This window comes from Oenanthe melanoleuca, chromosome 10 (assembly GCF_029582105.1).
Source record: "Oenanthe melanoleuca isolate GR-GAL-2019-014 chromosome 10, OMel1.0, whole genome shotgun sequence".
Taxonomy (NCBI): Eukaryota; Metazoa; Chordata; class Aves; order Passeriformes; family Muscicapidae; genus Oenanthe; species Oenanthe melanoleuca.
Window position 1 is genome coordinate 7,770,109 of NC_079344.1, and position 24,620 is coordinate 7,794,728.

Below are 24,620 nucleotides of genomic sequence, written 5' to 3' on the forward strand. Positions count from 1 at the left end.
CTTGAAAATACATTTGCCTTCTTGGAATGAAAGCTCCTTATAATCTTTTGTCTGTACATTCTCTGGACAGACATTAGTATGTCCTATACCAAATACATGCTAAGTCTACACATTCCATTTAAGCATATTCCATATAAACATTTGCATATGTGTGCAGTACAGAACTGTGCTATGAAAAGAAAGATTAAGTAGATATCCAGGAGTAGAGGAATAGAAAATAAACACTGAAATGAAAAAATATGTTCATGAATTGAAACAGGCCCTCTTGCACATAATTAGGCTTAAAGAGAAGGCTTGCTGGTTTTCACACTGTGCAGCTCTACAAAACTCCTGAGTTCCTATTCAGATTTTAGAATTATTATGAACTGGTTCTCTTAACACTGCCTGCTTTTATTCATATGGTTTACTGAAATACTTTGTGTACAGCCTTGGTTCAGCAAGGAATGTGATTAACCAGGACACCATCACAAAGGTTTTCTTACACTGGCCCTCCTGAGGCCTTCAGAATACAATACAGGACAGATTGCAGTTGTGCTGTAAACCACCTTCTCTGGGTTTTCTGTGAATTTACTGTGTCTGATAGCATCAAGCATTTGAGATCCCAGTTCTTGTACGTCTGTGGTCTCAAAGTCTCTATATTCAGCACATGTGACTTCATCTAAAACTAAACTACTTTCAAGAATAAAACTATGCACATACTACATTTTTTCTTGTAGCCCACAACACTGACCCACGTCCTGGAAAGTTCTTATAAAAGTACCGCACAGTTCATGGTACAACATAAGAAGGTGGGGGTAAAAAACTTTTCTTAAATACTGACTAAGCATTTGTCAGAGCAACATACTACAACAGTTTCACCAAATGTTGAATGAATATCTGTGTCTTAATTACTTGTATCAGCAGCTTGTGACTCCGCACATGTTTTTTAACCAGCACCCACAGCTGATTCAACTGTAACTGCTGGTGACAAAGGAGCAGAGGGAAGCACTGGCAGGGGCACAGGAATGGGAGAGCCCCACATTTGGGAACGTGTTTAAGAAACACCAAACAAGTGGGCGGTGCTGAGGGGACAAAAAGAGGGCAAAGAAATGAGGGTGGCGAACAAGCCCCGTCACAACCAGCTCTGTGGAGAACAAGCCGGATGGCAACTAGAATGGGGCTCAGTGCATTTCCTCTGTGGGATGAGGGTATAAGAAGTGAGAGAAATTAAGCAGTCTCCAGGACACAGCACTCCACAGGCATTGCTTTGACAGCCCTTCCAAAGGAAAGGCCCAGGGCAGTGGCTGAGGCAGCGCATGAGGGAGGTGGTGGACATCGAGTACTGCGGCCAGTTCCGGGCCCTCAGTTCAGGAAGGACATTGAAGGACTGGAGCGAGTCCAGAGAATGCCAGCAAAGATGGTGAAGGGCCTGGAGCACAAGTCCTATGAGGAATGGCTGAGGGAGCACAGAGGGCTCAGCCTGGAGAAAAAGAGGCTAAGACCTCTCTACAACTCCCTGAAAGGAGGCTGTAGCCAGGCCGGGCTTGGCCTCTTCTCCCAGACAGAACAAGAGGCCACAGTCTCAAGCTGCACTATGGGAGGTTTAGGTTGAACAACAGGAAAAAATTCTTCACAGGAACGGCAATTAGCTACTGAGTGAACTGCCCAGGAATCACTATCCCTGGCTATGTTTGAGGAGAGACCGGACGTGGCACTGCGTGCCAAGCTCACAGCAGCACGGTGGCGTGGGACACAGCTTGTACCCGACTATCCCAGAGCCCCATTCCCGCCGGATTCATTCTGCGACGCTGAGGGCTGAGGCGGCGCGCAGTGCGCGTGCTCCGCTGTGGCGCATGCGCGGGGCCTCCTGTCAGCGCGCGAGCGGCTCGGCTGCGCTCCGGCCCGTCCGGTCCCCGCCCGGGGTGCCTGCCGTGGGTCGGCAGTGCCGGGCGGCCGCGGTGCGCCGAGCTGTGGCGGAGCGAGAGCCCCGCGGAGAGCGAGGCGCAGTGAGTAAGGAGCCGATGGGCCCGCGCAGAGCAGGGGGGTTGCTGCCCTCCCTCACAGAGGCAGCGATGGAGGCGGCGGTCTTAAAGCTGCTGCCGCTGGACCCGGGAGATGAGGGCACCCAGCGGTGCCGGTTGGGACCTGCCGCGCTGTCCTTGCTGGGAGCCAGGATCGGCGCCCCGCTGAGGATCTCCGTGCCCGGCGGCTGCTGTGTGTGCACGGCGTGGCCCCGGCACGACCTGGCGGACGGGTACTTGCAGGCCGACCTCAGCTGCAGCACGGCGGGGCTGGCGGCGCGGCACCTGCGCGGCCTCTCGCTGAGCCTGGGCCGGCTGCAGCTGCTGCCCTACGGACAGCTGCGGACAGCCACGGTGAGAGTGGTCCTCAAGAGCGCCGCGCTGAAAAAGTCGACTCCCAGAGCGCTGTTGCAGGAGACGATCACAGAACTGCTAAGAAACGTGTATGTCTTGCCTCGTTATGTTATTACTGTTACCCCAAGTCCCGAAAATCCCGTGGTGTATATTGAAATACTGTCTGCATCTCCTTTGAATGAGGGAGCTGGATTGATAACTCCTCAAACAAGCATAAAAATTAAGGAGGTGATCCCTTTAGAATGGTACAGACATCTTTCAGAAGACACTGCAAAAACTTCAGTTGCAGGACTGGATGATGTGGGGAAGTCTTTGAAAGAAATGATTGATCTTCCTTTCCGCTTTCCAAAAACTTTCAAGAAGCTGGGTCTTTCTGTCCCTAACGGAGTGCTATTAATTGGACCCCCAGGTGTGGGGAAAACTCTCATGGTAAAGTCAGTAGCCAAAGAGCTGGGTGCATATCTGTTCGGCATCAGTGGCCCAGCCCTCCACGGTTCAAGACCAGGAGAAGGTGAAGAGAATTTGCGAAGAGTCTTTGAAAAGGGCAGAGAGATGGCAAACGAGGGCCCAACCATTCTCTTTTTTGATGAGATTGATTCTTTATGCCCAAAGCGAGGAAGTTCAAATAATGCTCCTGAAGATCGTATTGTTGCTCAGCTGCTGACGCTGCTGGATGGAGTAGGGAGTGAGGGGAAGATGATCATTGTGGCAGCCACCAACAGGCCTGATGCCTTAGACCCTGCACTGAGAAGACCTGGCAGATTTGACAGAGAGGTAAATAAACCCTGTTAGCCATACACTCACATTTTTCTTTCCTTATTGTGGTGGAAGGGGGCTGTTAATAGCTTTTTTAATGTCTTCTAGTCCTGTTTGATAGTGGGACTCTACAGGTTTGGGACAGGTGTCTTGTTTCTCTCTTCAGTTTGCTGCAACTTGGGTACAGTTGTTTTGGGTTTTTTTATTCAGAACACTGCGAGCTCCAGTGTTCCAGTTTCCAGTACTGGAAAATGGATGGGAGGAGTCTTTTCCTTCTTCATTATAAAGACATTGATCTAATCTTGAGGGGGTTTGTTTGCTTACAGATGCTTAGCTTTATAGGATTGGATTTTTTCCATTTAAATTCTAGATTTGTGCATTTCTCTTTAAAAATTTATTGTGACACAGAACTAGTAACCTTTTGTGTCAAAACTTCTATTCAGGTTTCAGTAACAGAAATTTGGTCTACTCTAGAAAACTTCATTAGCCTAGTAGTCCAAAGAAGAAAAACACATGCAGTTATGCAAAACACAGTGCTTGTGCTTGTAGTGTTTATTTTCCTGGCTAAACCCACTCCTAGGTCACCAGTTTAATCAAGTTCTTTAATGCTTTCATAATCATAATTTTCATTATTTTCTGGGATTTATAGATTGTTGAGATGTATTTTTATGATGATGTTTTACCAGGTTTTCAATAATGTGTGAATGTGTAACTATTCTATCATATTATTCTAATTTAGTGCTTATAAGGTAAGGAAATTATTATTTTAGTGTTATGGGACTTGATAAACACTATCTGATGGTGTCTTATGAACAACTCTTTATACAAACACTATTCACTTGGAAAGGAAATAGTATTTTAAATACTTGTCATTTGTATAGTGCTGTTAATAGGTTTCCTGTAAAACTGTTTAGTTGGGATATAAATATATATGAAATTTCATTAGCCAATATAAAGCAGAGACAAAATTGCTTGCCTAGGTCTATGAAATAAATGAGTATGGTAAATTATCTACTTAAAATTTTTGTTTATTCTGTTTGGTTTAGGTTATTATTGGGACCCCAACAGTTACACAGAGAAGATCCATCCTGCAGTTGCTTACATCTGATATGCCCATTTCTGCAGAGGTTGATTTGGCTAAGCTGGCAGAAATGACAACTGGGTATGTTGGAGCTGACCTTACAGCACTCTGCAGAGAAGCTGCTATGCAGGCTGTGTCCCACAGCTCTTTGGTATGATTGCAAATCAGTCAAGAAAATGTCACTAATATTTGTACTACCCTTTTTCTCATTAATACTTTACTTGAAAAGCTCAACAAGTTGAAGACTCACACCAATCATATTATAAGTATGTTATTTTTGCTCATCCTTTCAGTTCTCACCTTAGTTCTGTTACTGCATCTGTGGATAAGTAGTGGCATTTTATAGCCTGTTTGATATAAATGTGTTACATTCTCCAGTATGTGGTCAAAATGAATTCTTCAACTTTTTAAATTTCTGTTCATAAGATTGTAGGATTGAGTTGTGTTAACCCTGAAAGCAACTATTTCATTTAGCAGATAACTGCCTAGTGGAGCTATAATTTGGGGAATAGTAGTTTCCTCTGAAGCATTAGTTTATGTTAAAATTGTTTTTATTCCTGTATAAAAACTGGCTATTAAAGGTTATATTTTACTTTTTGTTGATTTTTGTCTGCATTGTTTTAGCTCATTAGGTCAGGAATTGACTTCCTTATTAGTTGTATTTAGCCTTATGTGAAGTGATTGCATATTAATGCAGCATTTAAGTATTGCATTAAAATATTAATATGCTCTATCTAGGTTTTTCTTTTTTTTTTTTTTTTTTTTTTTTTTAGGATTCAGCTAAAACTGAAACCATGATTAGCATGGGAGATTTCCAAGAAGCTTTTAAAAAAATTCAACCATCCTCTTTTCGAAGTGCAGTTGGACTAACAGAGTGTAAGCCTGTGACTTGGGAGCAAATTGGTGGGCTTGAAGATGTGAAATTGAAGTTAAAACAGGTAATGTATTAAATTAATTTAGGTGAACAGCTAATTTCTAATATGTACTCCAGGGTATTCTGTACACTGCATTATGAAAATTATTTCTCTTGCAAATTACCTGATTATTACAGTGTTATTACAATGCTTGAGTTAGAAATCTTGCAGTCACAAGATACCACCACCAAGCAGAGTAAAATAGTGGGAAAATGTTTTAGTAGCTGAAAAATACTTAACTTGTGGCCAGATAATTTGTCCTGAATATTTATCCTGGGATGGTTCTTGGCTGTTATCTCTTCAGGATTGCTTTTAGTTCTGTTTCAAATGGGAAATCTAAGCAGGGGGCATTACATGAAGAAAGACTAAATCAGTATTCTCTGATTTCCAATTCATGTTTGTATCAAGGAGAGGAAATTATATACTTGGCAGTTTTATTGATTGCTTGTTACTTAGAATTTCATCCCTTTTTATGTATTGACAGAGTATTGAGTGGCCTATGAAATTTCCTGAGGCATTTGCCAGGATGGGCCTGTCTCATCCCAAGGGTATTCTTCTCTATGGGCCATCTGGCTGTGCCAAAACCACGCTGGTGAAGGCTGTGGCCACAAGTTGTCACTGTTCCTTCCTCTCTGTAAGTGGTGCTGACCTATTCTCACCTTATGTTGGAGATTCAGAGAAGATTTTGTCTCAGGTACAGTTTTTAATTTGTGTAAGGTTCTGTAGTCTATTCTTGCTTGATTTTTGTAAAGTATTAGTTAGACCTAAATTTTGTTGTTGAAAAGATGATAGAGCTCTCATCTGTTTAGAAAATAGAAATGGTATACAGAATCACATGTAGATAAAGTGAGAATCTGTCCCTAAAATTATACCAGTGTTAAACTTTGGAAGTATTTCTAGCCTTTTGTTTTCAGTTCATTTAGGAATATAAATAAGAAGCAGAATTTGCTGGTAGTAAATGTAACAGGTCTTAAGAATCATTACAAATGTATCTTTAAAGTTAAGTAAAATACAGAGTATATATAAGTGGGATTCTTTTTGCATCTTACCTGATAGAATGCAGGCATTAATGTTTTATTTTATTGACATTTGTTGAAAAGGTTTTTCGCCAAGCAAGAGCAAATACTCCAGCAATAATATTTCTAGATGAGATTGATTCTATCTTGGGATCTCGGGCACACTGCAGAACTGGCCACGGTGTCTCAGAGAGGGTTATTTCTGTTCTTCTCAATGAATTGGATGGGGTTGGGCTGAAAGTTACAGAAAGAAGAGGAGGCAAGCTACAGCTTGAGGCCCAGTGCCAAGAACAAAGTGACGAGGAAAGAAAGGTATTTATGCTCCCTTTTCTGTATAGGAAGTAACAACTTTAAAGTAACAACTTTAGTTGTTAGCATTTGTATTTTAAACTTAAAACCCTCAAACTTATAAAAACGCAAGAAGCTCTTTTACTCTGTCATGATTACTAGTTTTTAGGAGATACTGTGTATAGGCTGCTGATTGTTTTTACATACACTGTTCCTCAATGAATCTTTGTTTGAACAAAATACCCACATGAGCTAATGAGCATTATTAGTTGGGTGTTCACCTTCTGTCACAAAAATCCTTGTAATACTTTTGATTGATTGTGTGATTTTTGCTCTTAAACAAGTTCCTCCCTGAGCTTATTTTTTCTAAGTACTTCCCTTACTTCATTTGCAGTTCTTTCTCACACATAATGCATACAAAAGCAGCACAGTTATGATCAGTTAGTTATTTAAACAAAAACTTGTACCTTCACTTGTCAATGAATTGTTCACAACATTTAATATTTAGCTTTTTTGTATATAGATTTTTTTCTTACGATGATACTCTCTGGGAGAATCATAAAGAAAACAGTTGCAGAATTCTATGATACCTAATTTTTTGCATATTAAAAGGATCTTTGTTACAATCTGGTAAAAAATCCTTATTTTTTGCCAGGGCAGATACTAACAGTATTTCTTCTTTGTCATGTAATCTGCCCTGCACCAAGGCATTTTTTTAGCTCAAGAAAGATAAAATACTAATATTGAAGGAAAAATAACTACATGTAAAATTACATTATGTTTCACCATTCCCCTCTTGTCATTAGTAATTAACTAATATCTTTTGATAATATCTCTCTCTCAGCCGTATTGCACTAATTTGTTTACATGATCTCTTACGCAGCTAGAGTTTCAGGAAACTTTGAACAAAGATTTCATGGTAGTTGCTGCAACAAATAGACCAGATATGTTGGATGATGCCTTACTCCGTCCTGGAAGGCTGGACAAGATGATCTACATTCCACCTCCAGATCTGAAGGTATTACACATCCATACATGGCTTTAAAGGGAGAGATATTAATTGCCAGCATACTTTAAGAGCAAAGGGGGCATATTCCTGTAACATACTTAACAAGTGATGGGTGTTTCACTTGACTGAAGATCAGTCACCAGATTCAAGATACAATGAAAAAAACTAAGAAGTAATAAAGATATTTTTATTTTAAACACCAATATGATTTTAACTAGTGTAGATAGTTACAGGGAAAATATGTATTTGCAAAATCAAGCTACAATTCAGGAAGCACCAAAATATGTTGTCTGTCCTTGCTTCAGATAATTTTTGTGTACTGTTCCCAAGGCTAGTGTAGCTGTTTGTCCTGAGCTTCACAAAAAAGAAGTTGACCCAAAGCATGCCAAATCAGGCCTGTTCAGCCTAAAATATTGTGTTTTCATGAAGCAAGGAGTGACTGTGAATAACAGGTCTTAAATATATGAGACAATCCGGAAGTGCATTATCTCAATTAATAGCATTTTATTTTTCCACCAAAACCTGTAGTTTTGGTACTTTTCTGGATTTTCCTTGGCTCTAATTTCAACTTTGGTACTGCTTTGCAGAAATACTAATTTTTGGTTTGTTTGGTTTTGTTTTCTTGCATAATATGCAATTTACAGGGCAGACTCTCCATTTTGAAAATCTGCACCAAAAAAATTCCATTAGATACTGATGTGTCATTACAAGATGTGGCAGCCCTAACAGATCTCTTCTCTGGAGCTGATATTGAAAATCTGTGCAAAGAGGTAAGAAATATTCCTGGTTCATCTGTTAAATAAATTCTAAACAACAACTTTGAATGAAAAAAGAGATCTAACTCATAGGTGTTATCAAGCCATCTGTAGTACAGATTGTGTTGAAAGTCCAAAGAAAATTATTAAAACAGAAGAATTGAACAAGGGTTCATTCTTTAAATAAAGAAATATGTGATAATTTACCAGAACGTAAGGAACTTTCCTACCCTTTATTTCATGTGGCCCTCTCTAATTCATGCACACATCTAGGTGAATTGCATTCTTTGTACTGCAAGCTGAAATTACAGGTACTGTCAAGGCTAGAGAGAAGAAAAAAAGAGAAGAGAAATCCAGAATTTGAGTTGAGTTGTATAAAAGACAGAAGACTAGTGAGAATATCCAAATATGTAAGTGATAAGGGATGCATTGTCTAATCCAGACCGAAAAAGTGAATGAAAAATGGTAACTTCATTGTAACCTTACTTGTATCTTCACCTGTTGTTAAATAACTGTAAGTTATACAATGCTGTTTTCAGATCTTTAACTAACACTTTGTTTCTTACAAAATATTTTAGGATACTCACAGTATTTGCAATTTAAAACATGATAAGGACTAAGTGTTTTTGTTTTTTCTTTTAAAGGCTGCTTTGTTGGCATTGCAAGAGAATGGACTTGAAGCAACTGCTGTAAAACAGGATCATTTTGTGAAATCGTTGAAGATTGTAAAACCATCTTTAAACATAAAAGACTTGGAGTTTTATGAAAAATTCTCTAATCAAGAATTAGCCTCTTGAATTTAAAAAGGAGTGGCATAAGTATTTAAATATATTACGAAGATTTTGAGAAGGTTTGCATCTTTCCTGCTTTTTAATACTGTAGTTACTGTAGGTTTCAGGGAGCGTGAAATACAGTAAAGTGTCACTTGTGAAAAGCTCTGTAATTTCAGTAATGAATAATAAATTAAAATCTTGTTTGCTTTGGGTAGGTTTACATCTGATGAAACAAGTAAATGAAACTTAGATAAAACACTGGAACAGCTTGGTGTTACTGTAGATTTCTTACTTTCAAGTACAAAAATGGCGTAATAAGAAAATTTTTAAATGTGTTGTGAAGTCTCCAAAAGACAGCAAATATGTAAGAAATAGAAAAGCTTTCAGGAAATTGAATAGGAGAAAGTCTCATTTTGTATAAAATGTGTTTTACATGTGCCTATCTGTAGGCTTACTTTCTTACAAGCAGATTCCAAAACACATGGGCAGTGAAAGGATTGTCAGTGTTTAACTCCTTGTGTTGGTTTGGAAGTCATGGGTTTGGGGAGTAATTTTACATTAGTTACTGCTTAGTATACAAATATTTGGATTGAGTAAGCTTATAACAAGTATGCAATCAACTCAAACTATAATTTCTTCTTTAGAAAAGAGAGTTTTCTTAATGACAATTTCTGCAGAAAAATGCATCCAGCCATTCCTTGGCAATACATTTTTGTAGTTTGCCTTCTAAAATACAAAGACACTTCTGTGGAAATTGATATTACATGTATGTAAGTGTACATTTTAACTTAATAGAGTAGGAAGTTTTTTATTATTTTTTATTACCTTTTCCCAGTGAAAATGCTTGTGAATAAAATACATCACTGTCAAAGACAGTTCGTTATTTTAGCTGAGGTTCAGAAATTATAAGCCCATTAAGAAATATTTCTTCCCACTGAGTTTATAGTGATTTATAGTGGTTTATATATAGTGAGATGGATCACAAAAGGAAGTTCTGAAGCAGTTGGTAACTGAGGAGGGCAAAAGGCAGTAGTACAAACTGTTGTAACCTAGGAAAGGGTTCAGATACAAACAGCTGCTGTACAGCTTGGTGGCCTTCATCACTAGTTTATAGAAAGGACCATCCTGTAGCTTTATAGGTGGCAACAAATAGACAGCGCTCATAGTCTTCCCAAATACACAAAGGTTTCTCAGCAATAGTGCTGAGAAAATATATGAAAATTGTCTGTTTTGCTTTCCAGTGTTTGAGAATTTGCATTGGAATTGCTGGACCTGAAAGTTGTTAGAGTAAAATGCTGCGAGCTCTTTTTCCTCAAAGACACCACTGTTTGATTTCCAGACTTGCTCCCTCGCAGGAGCTGCCATGTCTGTTCCTTGCTGCAGGGAGCCAGCAGAACATGCAGGAAAGGCAGCCTCTCCTTCCTTCCTCTTGCTGCTTTCCAGGGGCCAGGAGAGAAGGGGACAAAGCAATGTACGGAGTCACCTGCTCTCACCTCCCGCCTGCCCCCGCTCGTTTTTATCAGAGGGACACTGGGGAGTGATGGGAGCTGTGGAACACACCAGAGTGATGGTGAGAGCCTGGGCCTGGGTTGAGCTTTTGCTGCAGCACAAGGGGACATGGTGACACTGGGTCCTCTTTTGGTCACTATAGGCACCTCTCCGAGCTCTGAAGACACTTGTTTGCCTAGATGCCGTGTTCTTCGGGCAGCTGCCTGGAGAAGGGGACAGACGAGAAGACAAAGGAGAAATGGAGAGGTCATGTTTGAGAGGTGGCGCAGGAAGGCCGCATGACGCTCTGGCCGCTGGGGGGCGCGCTGTGCCTCCCCTCAGCGCCTCAGGGCTCGAGGAGCGCGGGGCGGGCCCGGCTCGGTACCGGTACCGGCACCGGCCCCGGTACCGCTCCGGCTCCGCCCTCTGCCTCCCTCAGCGAGCACCGGCAGTCAGTCCGCCCGTGCCCGTCCGCAGGCGCCGCCAAGATGGGCAAGGGCATCTGGCAGACGCTCAAAAGGCAAAAAGAAGTAAGTTTGCCTCAGGAGTCGGGTCGTGGTACCCGCCCGGGGGGGGGGGGATGCTGAGGGCTCGGGCGGCTGCCCAGGGGTTGCCACTTGATTTCCCAGGGAAATGGGACCCGCGTAAGGTTCATGTGTTAAAAGTGAGGTGTGGAGAAGGGTAATACAGAGGTAAAAGTGAAATTGACATATTAAAAATGAAGTGGTGTAATGAGTAATATAGAGGTAATGTACGTGAACAGATAATATCTCCCTAATTCTGTGTAACCCTTGTTCCCCCTACTCGTGGGTCTGTAGCTGGGACATAAATTCAGCTCTTTTCTCTATTTCATTTTTCAGCTCATTCCCCTGCTCGGAATATTGTCCACAGCAGCAACTGGGGCTGTCTCTTTTTGTATCTATTCCCTACTCAGCAAATCTGATGTGATGTAAGCAAAAACTTATTGCTTGGAGCTTACTCTAACTTATTATTGAACTGAGTATTTGACCATCATGTTTTACACAAAAAAATAAAGGCACAGGCATATGTTCCAGAGTATTGGGAGTACTGGGAATGACTAAAGTATCTGCAGATTGTAAATAGTGAGGAAATTAATTAATTTGGAGTGTAGTCCAAGTTATTTTCTAACTTTTCATTTAATAATTATGCTTTTTCTTTGCTTTAAGTATAAGAAGTTTAGGATGTTCTAATCGAGGATTTCATATAACCACATAGGTAGATAAGATGCACATATATTGCAACCAGGCTATTGACTTGTATATAAAGAACAGTGATAGTATTAACTTAAAATAAGAGAGTATTCCAATGGCTTAGCTAATAATTGGAGCCAAATCTCATACTCTTAAAGTTTTTAGGATTTTATTTATTTATTTTTAAGTGATTGGAATAGGCATTTTAACTGTCAGGGTAAAAGTCCCCTTACTTTGTGTCTTTTTTCAGTTTTGAATTCTCAGCTTGCTTCCCTCACAATGATATGTGAACAGTGCTGGCTTGCTTGGTGCTTTGGAAGCTGCAAATAAAGCAAACCATCATTGAATTCTATCCATATTTTAAAATATAATGCCCAAACCTGTAAACTTGTGTTTTAGGGAACTCCTTGCTTAAGTGAATAGTTCTACTGACAATAGGCTGCTCATATGAGAATGTGTGCAAGGGCAAACCTTAAAATTTGATACCTGTTTTATCTTCTTCTAAAGCATTCGCAAGATTGGCAGTTCAGAGCCATGGGAAAAAGTTGATCCTACCAAGCCTCAGAAGGTAATTTGTGTATATAATATATGTATAAATAGTATAAATTTCCAGCACAATTAATCACTTCTTTTAATGTGTAAGAACTAGTAAACTATGAATGAGAAAACAGTGTAAAGTTGATGTATATCTAGTTAAAAGTGGAAATGCTTCATTCATTACTTTATGTATTCATCCTATTACCTAATGATAGGGATTCAGACTCTGTAGGTCTAATCTTAAATTCATACTGTACTTCTGGTTGCTTTCCTATGTCCATTCCCACCCAAGCATCCATTTACTCCATTCCATTGATAACTTGGAGTGGAAACTTAGAGGAAGTGTTGTTTACCCTTACCTTATTCCTGAATTACAGAATTGAGGAAGAATGTTTTGAGTACTGCAGCCTGAAGGAAAAAAATCTTAAATTAATAGAGCATTTAGGATAAGGAAAAATAAAATTGTTTGGCATTATTACTTAATTAATATCCAACTGATTTTGTTCAACAAATTATTATGTCATCTGTTGTGCATTTCTGAAAGTAAACTAGAACTTCTTCATCAATAAGTTGATGTTTGATATGGGGGGGGCGTGTGAGTGGAGTACATGTTCACTGGGATTTTATTAACTTTCATATTTTCCATTTCTTCCAGCTGGTAACAATCAATCAGAAATGGGAACCTGTAGAAGAGCTGGAAATGGTCAAAAAGCTCACAAAATGAGAGGTTTCTGCTGCCTCAAAAAGGTACCCTATGAATCTAGTGGAATCACTTCTGCACAAACTTGACTACTGAAATCAGTGTGCGGAAATGCTTCTGCTACATTTTTAGGGACTCCCTACATTTTTTTAGACTCTGGATGAGGAGTTTTTTGTTGCTTTAGGAGCTGGCATACAGCATCCACATAGTCCAAAAATCTGACTCAAAATATTAATTTTCAATAAACATTTGATGTAAATTTTTGAGTATTTTAAGATGGTAGTTAAGGATCGAAGAAGCCTTCATTGTTTTTTTAGAATTTCAGGATTTGCTTCAAAATACATTCATTTTGCCATTTTATACATTTTTAATAAAATAAATTCTAAATTTATATATTTCGTGTATATTGCCCAAAAGCCTTTCCAAATTGGGATTCCTGGTTTCCTTCCTTTCTATTCTGTATTTCAGTGTTATACAGAGACCAAATTCATAACCAGAGGATGTCTTTGTATGGCAGCATGTGTGGTCATAAAGTATCCATACATTCCTTGTCTTAGATGTGGAGACAGATTAAGTCAAAACTAATGTTGTGCTGCAAATACTGAAACTTACCCACTGAGGAGTCCAACAGGTTATTTAAGGGTATATTTGAGACTGCAGATTTAGAACCTCAAAACCTAAGGGTTAAGCATGGCTAGAAGGGAAATGAAAATCAAATGAAAATTAAATATTTAAATATTAAAGTATTTAAATATTGTTCATGATTAATTTTTTTTAATTACTAGAATTAGAAAACTTGCATTATCCAAAACTGCACAGTGTTAATTTCTTCTTTATGTGCCAGATTGTTCAAGTACAAACTCCAATGTACTGCACAATTAACAGTATTTTTAAAGATTTCTACATGCTATTAGGAATATCTCTTCTATCAAATAGAAACTAACAGATTAAAATTTTGAATGATGCTATGAAGAGACAGTTCCTCTTTAAGCTTCTGTGTGTTTGCTTATGGGTTGGCCAGGGAAAGAATGTAATGGGCAGGTTCCCAGTAAAATCATGGGACAATAAATGCATCCAGTGGCAGAACGTCCTTTTGTAGATATTTTCTGTATGTGCCCCCTTCTAAGCAGTTTCTCAATCTATTCCACAGGTTCTTTTACAATGGATGTTCAGAATTCATAATCCTTTCTGTGAGGAAGAAAGCAGAAGTGAAACAACTACTAATTGCGAAAAGTCCCCTTAAATGAGTAATAGTCAAGTACTTTAGGTTATTCTGCTGAAGCAAAGACAAACTTCAGTTAGAAAAGCAGTCTCCTGAATTCTAAGGTAGTTTAGCTTCAGAAGCTTTATGTTTTCTTCGGCTGAGAAAAAAAAATTATTTAAATGTTGCATAAATATTTGTTTATCTAGTAAGGATGACTCAGCAGAATTTCTGTTTTAGCAGTGAGAGGAACTACTAGTCTTTAGAATAAGTCCTTAGCCTTCACTTTAAGGAATGACATTACAATAAGATTGGATAGCATAGAACCACAAAAATACAGTGCTCTGAAGAGTACAAGTTTTAAGTATTTTAAACTAGAAAATATTTTCAAGTATTTCTCTATATTTCCATATTTCTACTTGACTGTAGCAAAAGCAAAGTCCCGTGTTCTGGGTTGATGCACTAATTGAGTTTTTTCTTCAGTAAGTTACTTATTTTGGCTGGAAGTACTATGACCTAAGTATCTGTCAACATTGGGAAAATAAGTAATTTTTAGTTAATTTTTGTATTTAGCATGTTTCAGTGATATTTCCAGTAGCACATTAAGCAGTGTGACTGCTGTCAGTCACAGGTTGTTGCTTCTCTTAACATGTCTTGAAGCATAACAACTCTGGCAATAAAACTGTTTTGCTTTTAAGCTGTTCTGTTTTTCTTTATTAATACAGATTTTTTGGGGAGGGTTTTCACACAATATAGAAAATATATTTTGGCAGTCAAAAATATCATGAATATCGTTAAAGTTCTTAGGGTTTTGTGTCTTCCCTGACTGTCCCTAAAAATCTGTCTCCTGCATAGAGGAGGGTTTTTTTCTTATAAGTAGCATACACCAAGAGCAATTCTGTATCTCCTTGCTCAGCTACTCAGCAAAAAAAGCAACAAACAAATGGTTTCCTTGTCCCACAAACAGTAAAGATTCAAGTGGTTGAATTTTATGAGCTGATGTTTATGAGAACAGTAAGACTTCCCTGATCTGTGCCATGCAAACCCATGAATTTTTATTCCATGAACAATTTAGAGGCTGTTGAAATAATTCAACAACATTCTTATTTCTCTGCATTTCCTTCGCTCTCTTTAGTCTCCTCTTCTATTCTGTTCTTGATTTTGGTTTGGGATTTTTGGTTGATTTTGGCTTTTTTTAACAATCACTATACTATCTTTGCTGACTCTAGCTAGTACATTTCCATGGAACTATATCACTTCCAAATTCAATATTACTTACGAAGTTTAATAAAACTTGCATATGATAGCCTCAGTGTCGGCATTTCTCCTTCTGACCCCCCTGCATTTCTCTGCCACAAGGTGTTATTAGTGTAGTTCCAGACTGTCTGGTTACTTTAGTGGTGGCTTTCTGCAGAAAATAGAAACTTACAGGGGAGCCTGATGCAACTGTTGAAGGAAATGGTTCATCCTGCAGTTGTCTGCCTTAGTGCAGAGGGTGGCTGTCCATAGGACTAGCTGTGGAAAACAAACAAGAGTAATGGAAATGATTCACTAAATCCGGCCAATATTTGGTGTTGGACACTTCCCAAAAAAGCTTTCAGGTTAAACAAACGTGGCAGGGTTTTCATTTGGTGACTGAAGCCTTTGCTGTCCAGCACATCCCTGCCATATGGTAGCACATGGACAATGAAATCCCATAAAAAGTGTAACTGAAATGGAAGTAAAAGCAATACTGCTGGCTTGGCCTGGGGCACTGGGGTTGGGCTTGGTGAGTGTTGCCCTTGAGGTGCTGCTGTGAACAGGGAGCAGGCAGCGTGTTTGCCCAAAGCTCTCTCCATTGGGAAGCAGCTATCGCAGTAACGGCCCCTGCGAAGCCATGAGCCGGCACCTCATCCAAGGCACCTTCGTGTGTGCCTTGCCCTGGCCAAATCTCACACACCCTCACCAAGGCTGTGCCAACACTTGCCCAGATGAACAAGGGCTTTAGTTTAATTAGCATTTACTTCCAGATAATTTTGTTGTGCATACATTCTGGTCAGAGTCATTACTGGAGAGGTGCTGCCCTTCAGGGCTCACCCAGGACGTGGGAGAGCCCCTCACAGCATGGGGAGCCCAGGGCCTGGGACAGATTTCACGCTAAGGAGTGGGAGCTGTCCTGCAGCATCGCCATGGTACCTGTGTGGGGGCTGAGGGCCATGTGAGCAAGGTGTGAGACTGGGGGTGGCAGAGCACTAGTTGGGAGCCCAAGAGACAGTTTGGGTACCAGGATATAGGCCAGTACTGGCCTTCACTGCCAGGTTACCAAACTAATTTAAATAAGCCCTAGTCTCTTAGCAACAGGGGCATGACAAAAGGTTTGTTTGGTGTTGGTTTTCACGTTTAAGGCTTCCAGGGTTTGGCCTGTTGCGCCAGGCTAGCTCCATGACCTCTGTTCGGGGGTTGTGACACTGCACAGGCTCTGTCCAGAGTCCCTGCAGGTGTCTGGGGTGTCTGGGCTGGTGGCTCTGTGTGTGGAGCCCCGGGAACAGGCCCAGCTGTGCAGCAGCAGCAGTGACAGACAGGGCTGGGGTGCTGTGCTAGCAGGTGTGCTCCTGTCCTGGCTGGCAGCACCAGCTGTTCATGGCCAGGATTTGAATGTATGTAACATTCCCTAAAAGGTCTGTAAAAATAACTTAGACTTGATCATGAAGCATTTTTAAGATAAAGCAAATCACTTCTGTGACCATCTTTCCATAATGTTTAAAACGTTCTTGTAGGCATCTGTTAAAATTCAGATAGATGTGATTCCAGTTTTACTGGCAGTTGAGCAGTAGAAAAATCACTCACTTCAACTTGAAATATTTGATATTTAATATTTCTGGACTCTGGTATTACTTGCTGCCTCTCACATCCTCCTCCCTATTTTCTATTGAGACTGATTTCTTTTTTCACTTGTTGGCACATATTTTCTTCTTGCCAAATCTCTTTCTGTTTCACCCATCAAAACCAACTCATCAGAAAAACTTGAATTTTTCTTGGCCTAATTTATTTCTCTTTTACTACTGTTTATTGGCAGACCTGCACTGTGTTCTAGAAAGTTATGCATTAAATAAGTAGATCAGAATTTAGTTATGCTGGTGGTTTAAACTAAGAAATTAAGCCCTGCTTTAGAAGAGGCCCTGCTTTAAATGTTTGCCTTCCTTCTCCCTCTCTCCTCTTCCACTTTGCTTTATTTATGCTGATGGATTGTAATAAATGTATCATAGGTGGAAAAAAAGGCAGAGCTTTACTAATAATGATACATAGACCGTAAACATTTGAAGAAATCATTACATACAAAAATAACGAACTTAAAAATTGTCTTTCCATTTTTAAAAAAATGAAGCACAAATTTGAGCTGTAAACGTGAGCATGCATTATGTTTCAATAGACTCACATAAAAACATTCACCGTTTTTCTTTGAATTTGTTAACAAATTGACATTATGTTGGTAGCTAGGGTCCACTCCACTGAAAGCGCTCTCTAAATTATGCTGTTGCAGAAAAATAAAGGCCATATCTGCTAATAATATTATGGGAGGCTCTTGCTCACCTACTTCAATCTGGATATCTCTTGTTTTCAGTAAGGGCTGTTCTGTTACTGAAATTCTGTTCATCTGGTTGTTTCTTTGCAAGTAAATGGTAAAACAACTCCAAACTTGAAGTGGTCTGGCAGTTTTTAATCCTAAGCACTATAAATCATATTAATTCCTGTGGCCTGGCAGACTGTGATAGTGCCAGTCCAGGCAGAAGCTGTGAAACTTTTTTCCCTTTGTGGTTTTTTTTTGAGTAATTAGAAGACATAATTTCTGTAAATTCAAACTCCCTCAGCCAGATTTACTGACTTCACTCAACTCAAGTGTTGCAGAATCAGGTGGAGGAGATGACAGCTCTTGAACTTGGTACTTTTATCACAGACACTGATTTTATAATCAGATAGATTTCCCTGCTGAAGGGCATGGGAATTCTGCACAGACATTGCTGTTACCAGATGACGGCAAACTGAGGATCGAGAGACTCATTAGGATACAGCACCAAAAATAGACTGTGAGGACAATCCTGTCAAAATCCTAAATCACTAAATTATGCAGTCCCAAGGTAGAGCCACCTGCATCCCACTTTACTGTTGCAGTTCTGTACAACTCTTTGGTTTTCCAGACACTTTCTATCATTTTACTAATTTTTACAGTATTTGGCATGAGACCAGTCTGGTCTGGTACTCCAGAGGTAGACTGTGGGATCAAGGGCTGCATCAGCCTTTTGCACAGAACTGTATTTTATCTTCAGAAAGGACTAGTGCATAGTGTGAGACATAAATGAGGAACACTCACCTCCCCACTAGACCATAACAGAGATTGTCAGCAGCATAATGTTAGTGAAAAGCTGGAGTTCTTTCCCTTCCTGTTTCAGTATTGTACACTACGTGAATTTTTTGTTGCAAAATTCTGTGTTAGCTGAGAGGTGAGAAAGCCATATAAGTCTGAAAAACCTTTTGCATGTAAATAAATATGTTTAAGCTTTCAACTTCAGCAAAACTATCACATTCTTCATCTCCTGTTGGGTGTCACTTCTTTAATTGAATTAAATGTATTTCCAATAGGCAGGTAACTAATAAACACAGTCATTTATCTGATGGTGTTGCTGCACAAACAAGGAAGTAAATGCAGAAAGTCCTGATCCCTGGTAGTAACAGAAAAATCTTATCAGTTTGCCTAAGAAAAGCAAAGTCATCTACTGCTAATAAATCACCAATTCACTACATTAAACCAAAGGGAAATGTGGGTTTTTTTAATTGAAGCTGTTAACACTCATTTAATGATATATCTTTCCCTTCTGCTGTGACTTCTTTTATAATTCAGTAAAGTCTTAATATTTTTTGAAGACTTGTTAGCACTGTGCTCCCCGTGCTGTTAGCATTATTAAATATGTTAGCATTATGCTGCCATTACTGTGTTTAGTTTTCTTCTTGGCAAATGCTTTGAATGAAACATGCTTTGGTCAGGAAATAATCCATCTTACTCCCTAAAGCAGAAATCCACAGCACAATCCTAGTCACAATGACTTGCAGTTCTAGTCATTGCCTCATTGCCAAATTCTTGGCTGTAATTTCTGTGTTACAATAGCATGTATTACAAAGTAGATGAAAAAACATTAGTTTGAAGTTAGGTGAATATTTTATACTGATTTTAGGGAGGCATGGAATTAATACAGTAAAGATTGCAGTGGTTGTGTATATGTACTGGTATGTGTTTTTTGAAAATTCCCTCTCTTCTTAAGAAAAATTGAAATGTTTAAGAACATGCATTTCTCTGCATGTCTCTGCTCAAGTTCATGTATTTTTATTAGTTCACAGAGTACACAAAACAGGGTGTTACAGGAAAGTTTCTGTTTGAAGATATACTGTTGAGAGTGTCACTTCTCAGTAGGTGTAAAGGGCACAGGTGTATACCCTCTGCAGTAATAAAATTACCACCGAAGTCATAGATGGATTCCTTCAATAAAGAACCAAAGCTCCTATCTACATCTATCTTCCTATCTACTTCTAGAAATCCTCACAGTTGTCTAGCAGGCAGTGTCACAGGTATAACCTGTATTCCTTACAGAACAGTACAGCACAGGGTATTGCTGCAGCTGCAGTACATTTGTTGAAACAAAGTCTAAGCAGTTTCAAAAAGCAAAAGCTATGTGAAGTTCTTTATCCACTGGGCTTTCTTCTTCTTCACTAAACAGATAAAAGAAAGTATGGCAACCCAACAAAGAAGGAGATGGGGGCAACACTCGTTTGTTCTGGTTTTTATACAGTAATGAAAGTTTTTTGTGTGGGCTAGACAGGTAAAACATACCTTGTTTAGGAGAAAAGTGACTCTAAAACCATCAGGTATTTCAGTTGAACTGCACAACAGATCAATTAATGCTTCAGTCTGAAAAGGAAATTGGTATTGACTTCATTTCTGTTCACCACAATTTGCTGCAGGTACAGCAGTATGTCCCATAATTGGTTGCATGGTAGTGTAATGGAGTCTAATGTTTCCCAGTTGCTATCTGCACACCCACATGACTAGGCTTTATGTTTTTTTCCTTTCTTCCTTTTTTTGTACACAAACACACCTTGTATCATAAACAAAATATGAACTCTTAAAATGAAATTTTAAAAAAAGCTAAACAAACACCCTGCAGTATGAATGTCCCTACTTGGCCATAGCAGGGGGTGGTCTAATTAGTAGGGTTTAATTTTGTTACCACTCCAATTCTGTGATCAGCTTCCTTCTACTTCTGACAGCTAAAATTGGGAACCAGCTCTTCTCTTGATCCTCTCCTCAGAGCAATCTCAGATGTGGTAAGTCTGTGGAAGAAAAATATTCTGCTTTCATTGCTGCTTTACAAAGACAGTTAATAGAGCTAATGTAACGAGATGTCCTGCATAGCTATTCACAAGTGAGTATATCTAAAACATATCTTCATCTACAGCTACCTGCCCATGAACCTTTAATGTCTAATAACAGAGAGTTACTTTCCTTTGAATTTGCTATTATGTGACTTTAACTTTGCTCTGTGGCAAGTTGAGGAAACTAGATTACTTGAAAACCATCCTCATTTATTTAATCTAGGTTCCATTTCAAGTAAATGGAAAGAAACCAGTGTGTAACTGGTTTGGCAATTTCTATTTCCAGTTTAAGGTGTGTCTCTTCTGCAGTAGCTTAGAAAATACAGAATTGCTTAATAGCTTCAAGAAATGAAAGAAGACTTTACTGGAAGGATGTTTACTGAATGGTTCTGAGTTCATCAGCCTCCCTCATCTGTATTTTCTCTCTCTGAAGTCTGTTCCCCTAAATCCAAAAGCACCACTATACTAGCAATTGCAGCAAAACCACAACAATATTTGCCATTTATAATTGTACCTGCTTAGTTTGAAACAATTTTTTTTTACCTGGGTTTATATTTTTGATTGAAAGCGTCATCTAATTCTCCAGAAAAAAGCACAGTCAGGAATGTTTCAGATGGAAGCATCTGTTGTCCTGGAAATGTGAATTCAGCACGTGAAAGAAGGAATAGTTATCTTCATAGAAACAAAGGACTTGCTTGATAACTTACCTTGTTTACATTAATGAATAGAATCTGTTCTAATTTCAGATATCTGTAGCCTCAACAAATTTCTATTAATATTACATTTTTTTCTTAGATGTTTGTAACTGGAGAAAGCACTGGATTTACCCATTTACCCATACATGCCTTCAAGAAGTGCCTTCCCAGTAATTGACTAGTCTGTGCTAGGTGCTTTTCCTTATTGTATCCATTAAAAAGTTAAATCTCCTGTGTTTGGTGGGGGTTTTTTTAGGAAAAAATGAAAGGGGTTGGTGTGGGTTTATTTTAGGGTGGAGGTGTGTTTTGGAGTTGTGTTTTTGTTTCTTTACTTATTAATAAGACATATCTAGAACGTGTAATAAAATATATTTCCTTGCCAGAGGGAAGTGTCCACGGCTCTCCGCAGCACTCAACTCGCTGTTAACGCTGGGAGCGCGGCGCCATCGTCTGGGAAAGCCGGGAATGACTTTTTTTACCTGGGCTCTCAGGTGAGGAGAATCTTTGTCCATCCATGTGTGCCAGACTTGTTCTCACAAGCACTTGGAAACAGAAACACGAGAAATCTGTAAAAAAAGCGCAGGATAATTGTATGCTACGTTGAGATATGGGGCATCATCTTAACTATGAAAATGTTCGTTTACAGTGTTTTTCTCAAAAATTCTTGTTTTACAATTAAAAGGCCAGATACTAGACTTAGGTAACTGGTTTTATAAGTTCACGTTTTATCAGTTTACTTAGGAATTTATTAAATAATTTCTTCATGTGTGCTTTGGGAAAAAGAAATTGGAAGGTTGCAGGAATTTGGGTGCTCTTAATGCACTGGTGATAAAAGCAAATTTTTAGTCTGCTTGCCATCTGGGTCCTTTTGTTTATTCATCAGCTGAACTAAAAATCCCTCTGTGTATCAGTACTTAGTTTACTATGTAAAACAATGCAAAATACACTCTGGACAGACAGCACTGACTGATTTCATATACTCTGATTTCATGTACTGGTTGCTAATTGTCCTGGAGAAACAACTTCTCTTTTTACCATGTATAATAATAAGGCAATCATGAAGCAGTCATCTTAAGGATAAAATTATACTTTTGCTTATGAAATGGTGCTTTTTTTCTCTACACAAATTGATGCCATAAAAGGTTTAAATGCTTCATAGCTGTAATAAAAGCAGTTATTTTATCCTGCATTTTAGCACCAGTCACTTTCAAACAGTGCAATTCTGAGAGAAGACATTGTAGAAAAGGAAAATAGAGATAAAAGAGCAAAAATACTCAAAAGAGCAAATACAATGATGAGGATCTCGTCGCTTTACAGCTGTACACACAGAAGGCAGCTACATGTGCGTTCTAAGAGCAGATTGCTGTGGTGGCTGCAAAACAGTAAATGGAAAGGATCCATATTTATTCTAGTAGCTTCCAAAGTTGTGTCAGGTATTTCAGAAAATGAAAGAGCATGTAGGGTCCTTCCTAGGGTATTCAGCTGTGGAAAATAGAATAAAAGTAGAACAGTAGGGGATTTGCCAGCTCCAGAGCACAGAGTCTTTCAGTAGGCAGCACGAATGGATATGGAGGGGAGGAGAGGGTGAAACTGGGGAATTAAGGGTGGGGAATGTGGAGGACATTTTTTTATTTTATGATAGAAATAGAATCTAGAGGCTTTCAGATTAGGTCTTTCCTGTGAATTAGCAACTTGGTTAAAAGCTTTTTTTTCCAATCCATTGATCAAAGAGGAAATTACCTTCGGGCAAAGGCAAGCCTGTATTTGAACAGCACCGTTGTTGGGGTGTGTCCCACACCTGGTGCAGTGAGAGAAGCTCCTGGTGACCCTGTAAGCAGCAGGTGCCCAGAGTGTGAGCTGGACATTATTAATGAAACTGTGGAGAGGGCAGAATATGGCAAGAAAACAGAGGGAAGCTGAGAGCAGTGGCATAATGCAAAGAGCTGGTGAAACATGGCATTTGAGCAATGACATTGAGTGTGCTCACTCCTGGAAAAAACTGCATGTGTTTGGAGCAACCAGCAAAAAAATTCCATTGGCAATGCCCTTTTGGAGAGAGGAAAATGAGCTGAGTATTTCCAGGGGACTGTCCCCTTCCCTTGAGGTCCCAAGGGAACGTCTTCTCAATGGATTAGTTTATCAGACTAGGAAGCTGCTGCAGTATGCACCATGACTTTTACCCCACTACCCATCTTTGTTTATTACACTCTTACTGTTATTTGTAGACAGAAAGAATGCTTTAACAGCCCTGCCCTGTCCAGCATCAGTGCAGTTTCCTCATGAGATCCCACCAAAATACCTGAACAAAATCCTTGACACTTATTACTTGATGGGTGTCTTCTGGGGTTTTCAGTTTTATGTCAGAAAATTACTTTTAAATGCCAGCCTTTTGCTTTTCTGAGTCATTCTGCCATTTGGGAGTGATTCTGCAAAAAATAGCAGATATATACAGTAGTGAGATAATTGAAGAGCAGATTCAAGTATGACATTTTAAATGGCAATTCTGCTGGTGAACAAAGAAATGCTACTGGTAATGAAAAGACAAAATGTCAACACAATTAAAAACAAAAACCAAACCACATAATTAACAAGGAAAACATTCAGAAACAAAATATGTTTCTGATAATTTTCTTCTTAGGATAAGAACACTTCAGAAGGGATGAGTGGGATGTGAGGGTTTGCAGTCTACTCATATGAAAATGTTTTATTGACTCATATGAGTAGGTTGTCATCAAAACTGTATCTGTGCTTCAGAAAAGGATGGGTGACAATCACAGATTTAGAAAGGAAAAACCTTCTCCCAGTGTGGACTTTCAGAAGTGGCAGAATTTTCTCAGGATTTCATCTATTCAGTCAGCAAGAGCATTCCAGCACAGCTCTGGAAACCAAGGATACTGGTTGTGGAAACCTGCCCAGATCTTGGAAGTCTTTTGCTTAGAAAGAAGACCTGTCAAGTATATGCATTTTCATTTCAAGCAGAGGATTTGCTAGAAGGAATAGTGTAAGAGTGTGTAAACTATTTTAGCCACATGAAATAACCTGTCTTGGAAAAACAGAAGACCTTACTTATAATAATGCCCCTTTTCTCTAAGCTGATATTGAAAACTATCTTTAAGTATCTATAAAGACTGATTCTTTTATTATTTACTCTCATTTTGTCTTCTATTGCCTTTTCTCTGAACTTCCATTCTACAGACCTTGGTAACAAGGGCCCCTCAAGGGTGAATGTAAGGTTTCAGGAATGTTTTGCCAGTTGCTTTATGGTGATCCTTCACCATACTTTGTCAGCTTATACTTTCTAAAGTGCAATTATTGCATATGAAATCACAAGTCTTAAATTATTCTGACTAAAGACAGAGAATTAATTAATTCTATGTGTAGCATCTGCAAACTGAGTTAAAGCTGAGTGTTCAGACATTTCAAAACACAGCTGCCCTACG

General features: G+C 39.2%; 2 protein-coding genes across 3 annotated transcripts; both read left to right on the forward strand.

Annotated features, from left to right (window-relative positions):
• The first annotated feature begins 1,828 nt into the window (after positions 1 to 1,828).
• On the forward strand, positions 1,829 to 10,719 carry AFG2B (AFG2 AAA ATPase homolog B). Of its 2 annotated transcripts, XR_008841307.1 has the most exons (10): positions 1,832 to 3,128; positions 4,157 to 4,342; positions 4,965 to 5,129; positions 5,590 to 5,799; positions 6,206 to 6,433; positions 7,293 to 7,427; positions 8,063 to 8,188; positions 8,818 to 9,023; positions 10,390 to 10,516; positions 10,598 to 10,719. XR_008841307.1 is itself a non-coding variant. In XM_056499664.1 (8 exons), the coding sequence occupies exons 1-8, from the start codon at positions 1,833 to 1,835 to the stop codon at positions 8,968 to 8,970; spliced, it is 2,499 nt and encodes an 832-aa protein (XP_056355639.1). In that variant the 5' UTR covers positions 1,829 to 1,832; the 3' UTR covers positions 8,971 to 9,156. The 2 variants fall into 2 exon arrangements, 1 of the variants encoding a protein (XP_056355639.1); XM_056499664.1 differs by lacking the exons at positions 10,390 to 10,516; positions 10,598 to 10,719 and having other exon boundaries at positions 1,829 to 3,128; positions 8,818 to 9,156.
• Positions 10,720 to 10,733: 14 nt separating this feature from the next.
• Positions 10,734 to 15,526, forward strand: C10H15orf48 (chromosome 10 C15orf48 homolog). The gene is made up of 5 exons (XM_056500051.1): positions 10,734 to 10,964; positions 11,295 to 11,383; positions 12,153 to 12,213; positions 12,838 to 12,929; positions 14,033 to 15,526. Exons 1-4 carry the CDS (start codon positions 10,734 to 10,736, stop codon positions 12,904 to 12,906), a joined length of 450 nt encoding a protein of 149 aa, XP_056356026.1. The 3' UTR covers positions 12,907 to 12,929; positions 14,033 to 15,526.
• Positions 15,527 to 24,620: the final 9,094 nt, after the last annotated feature.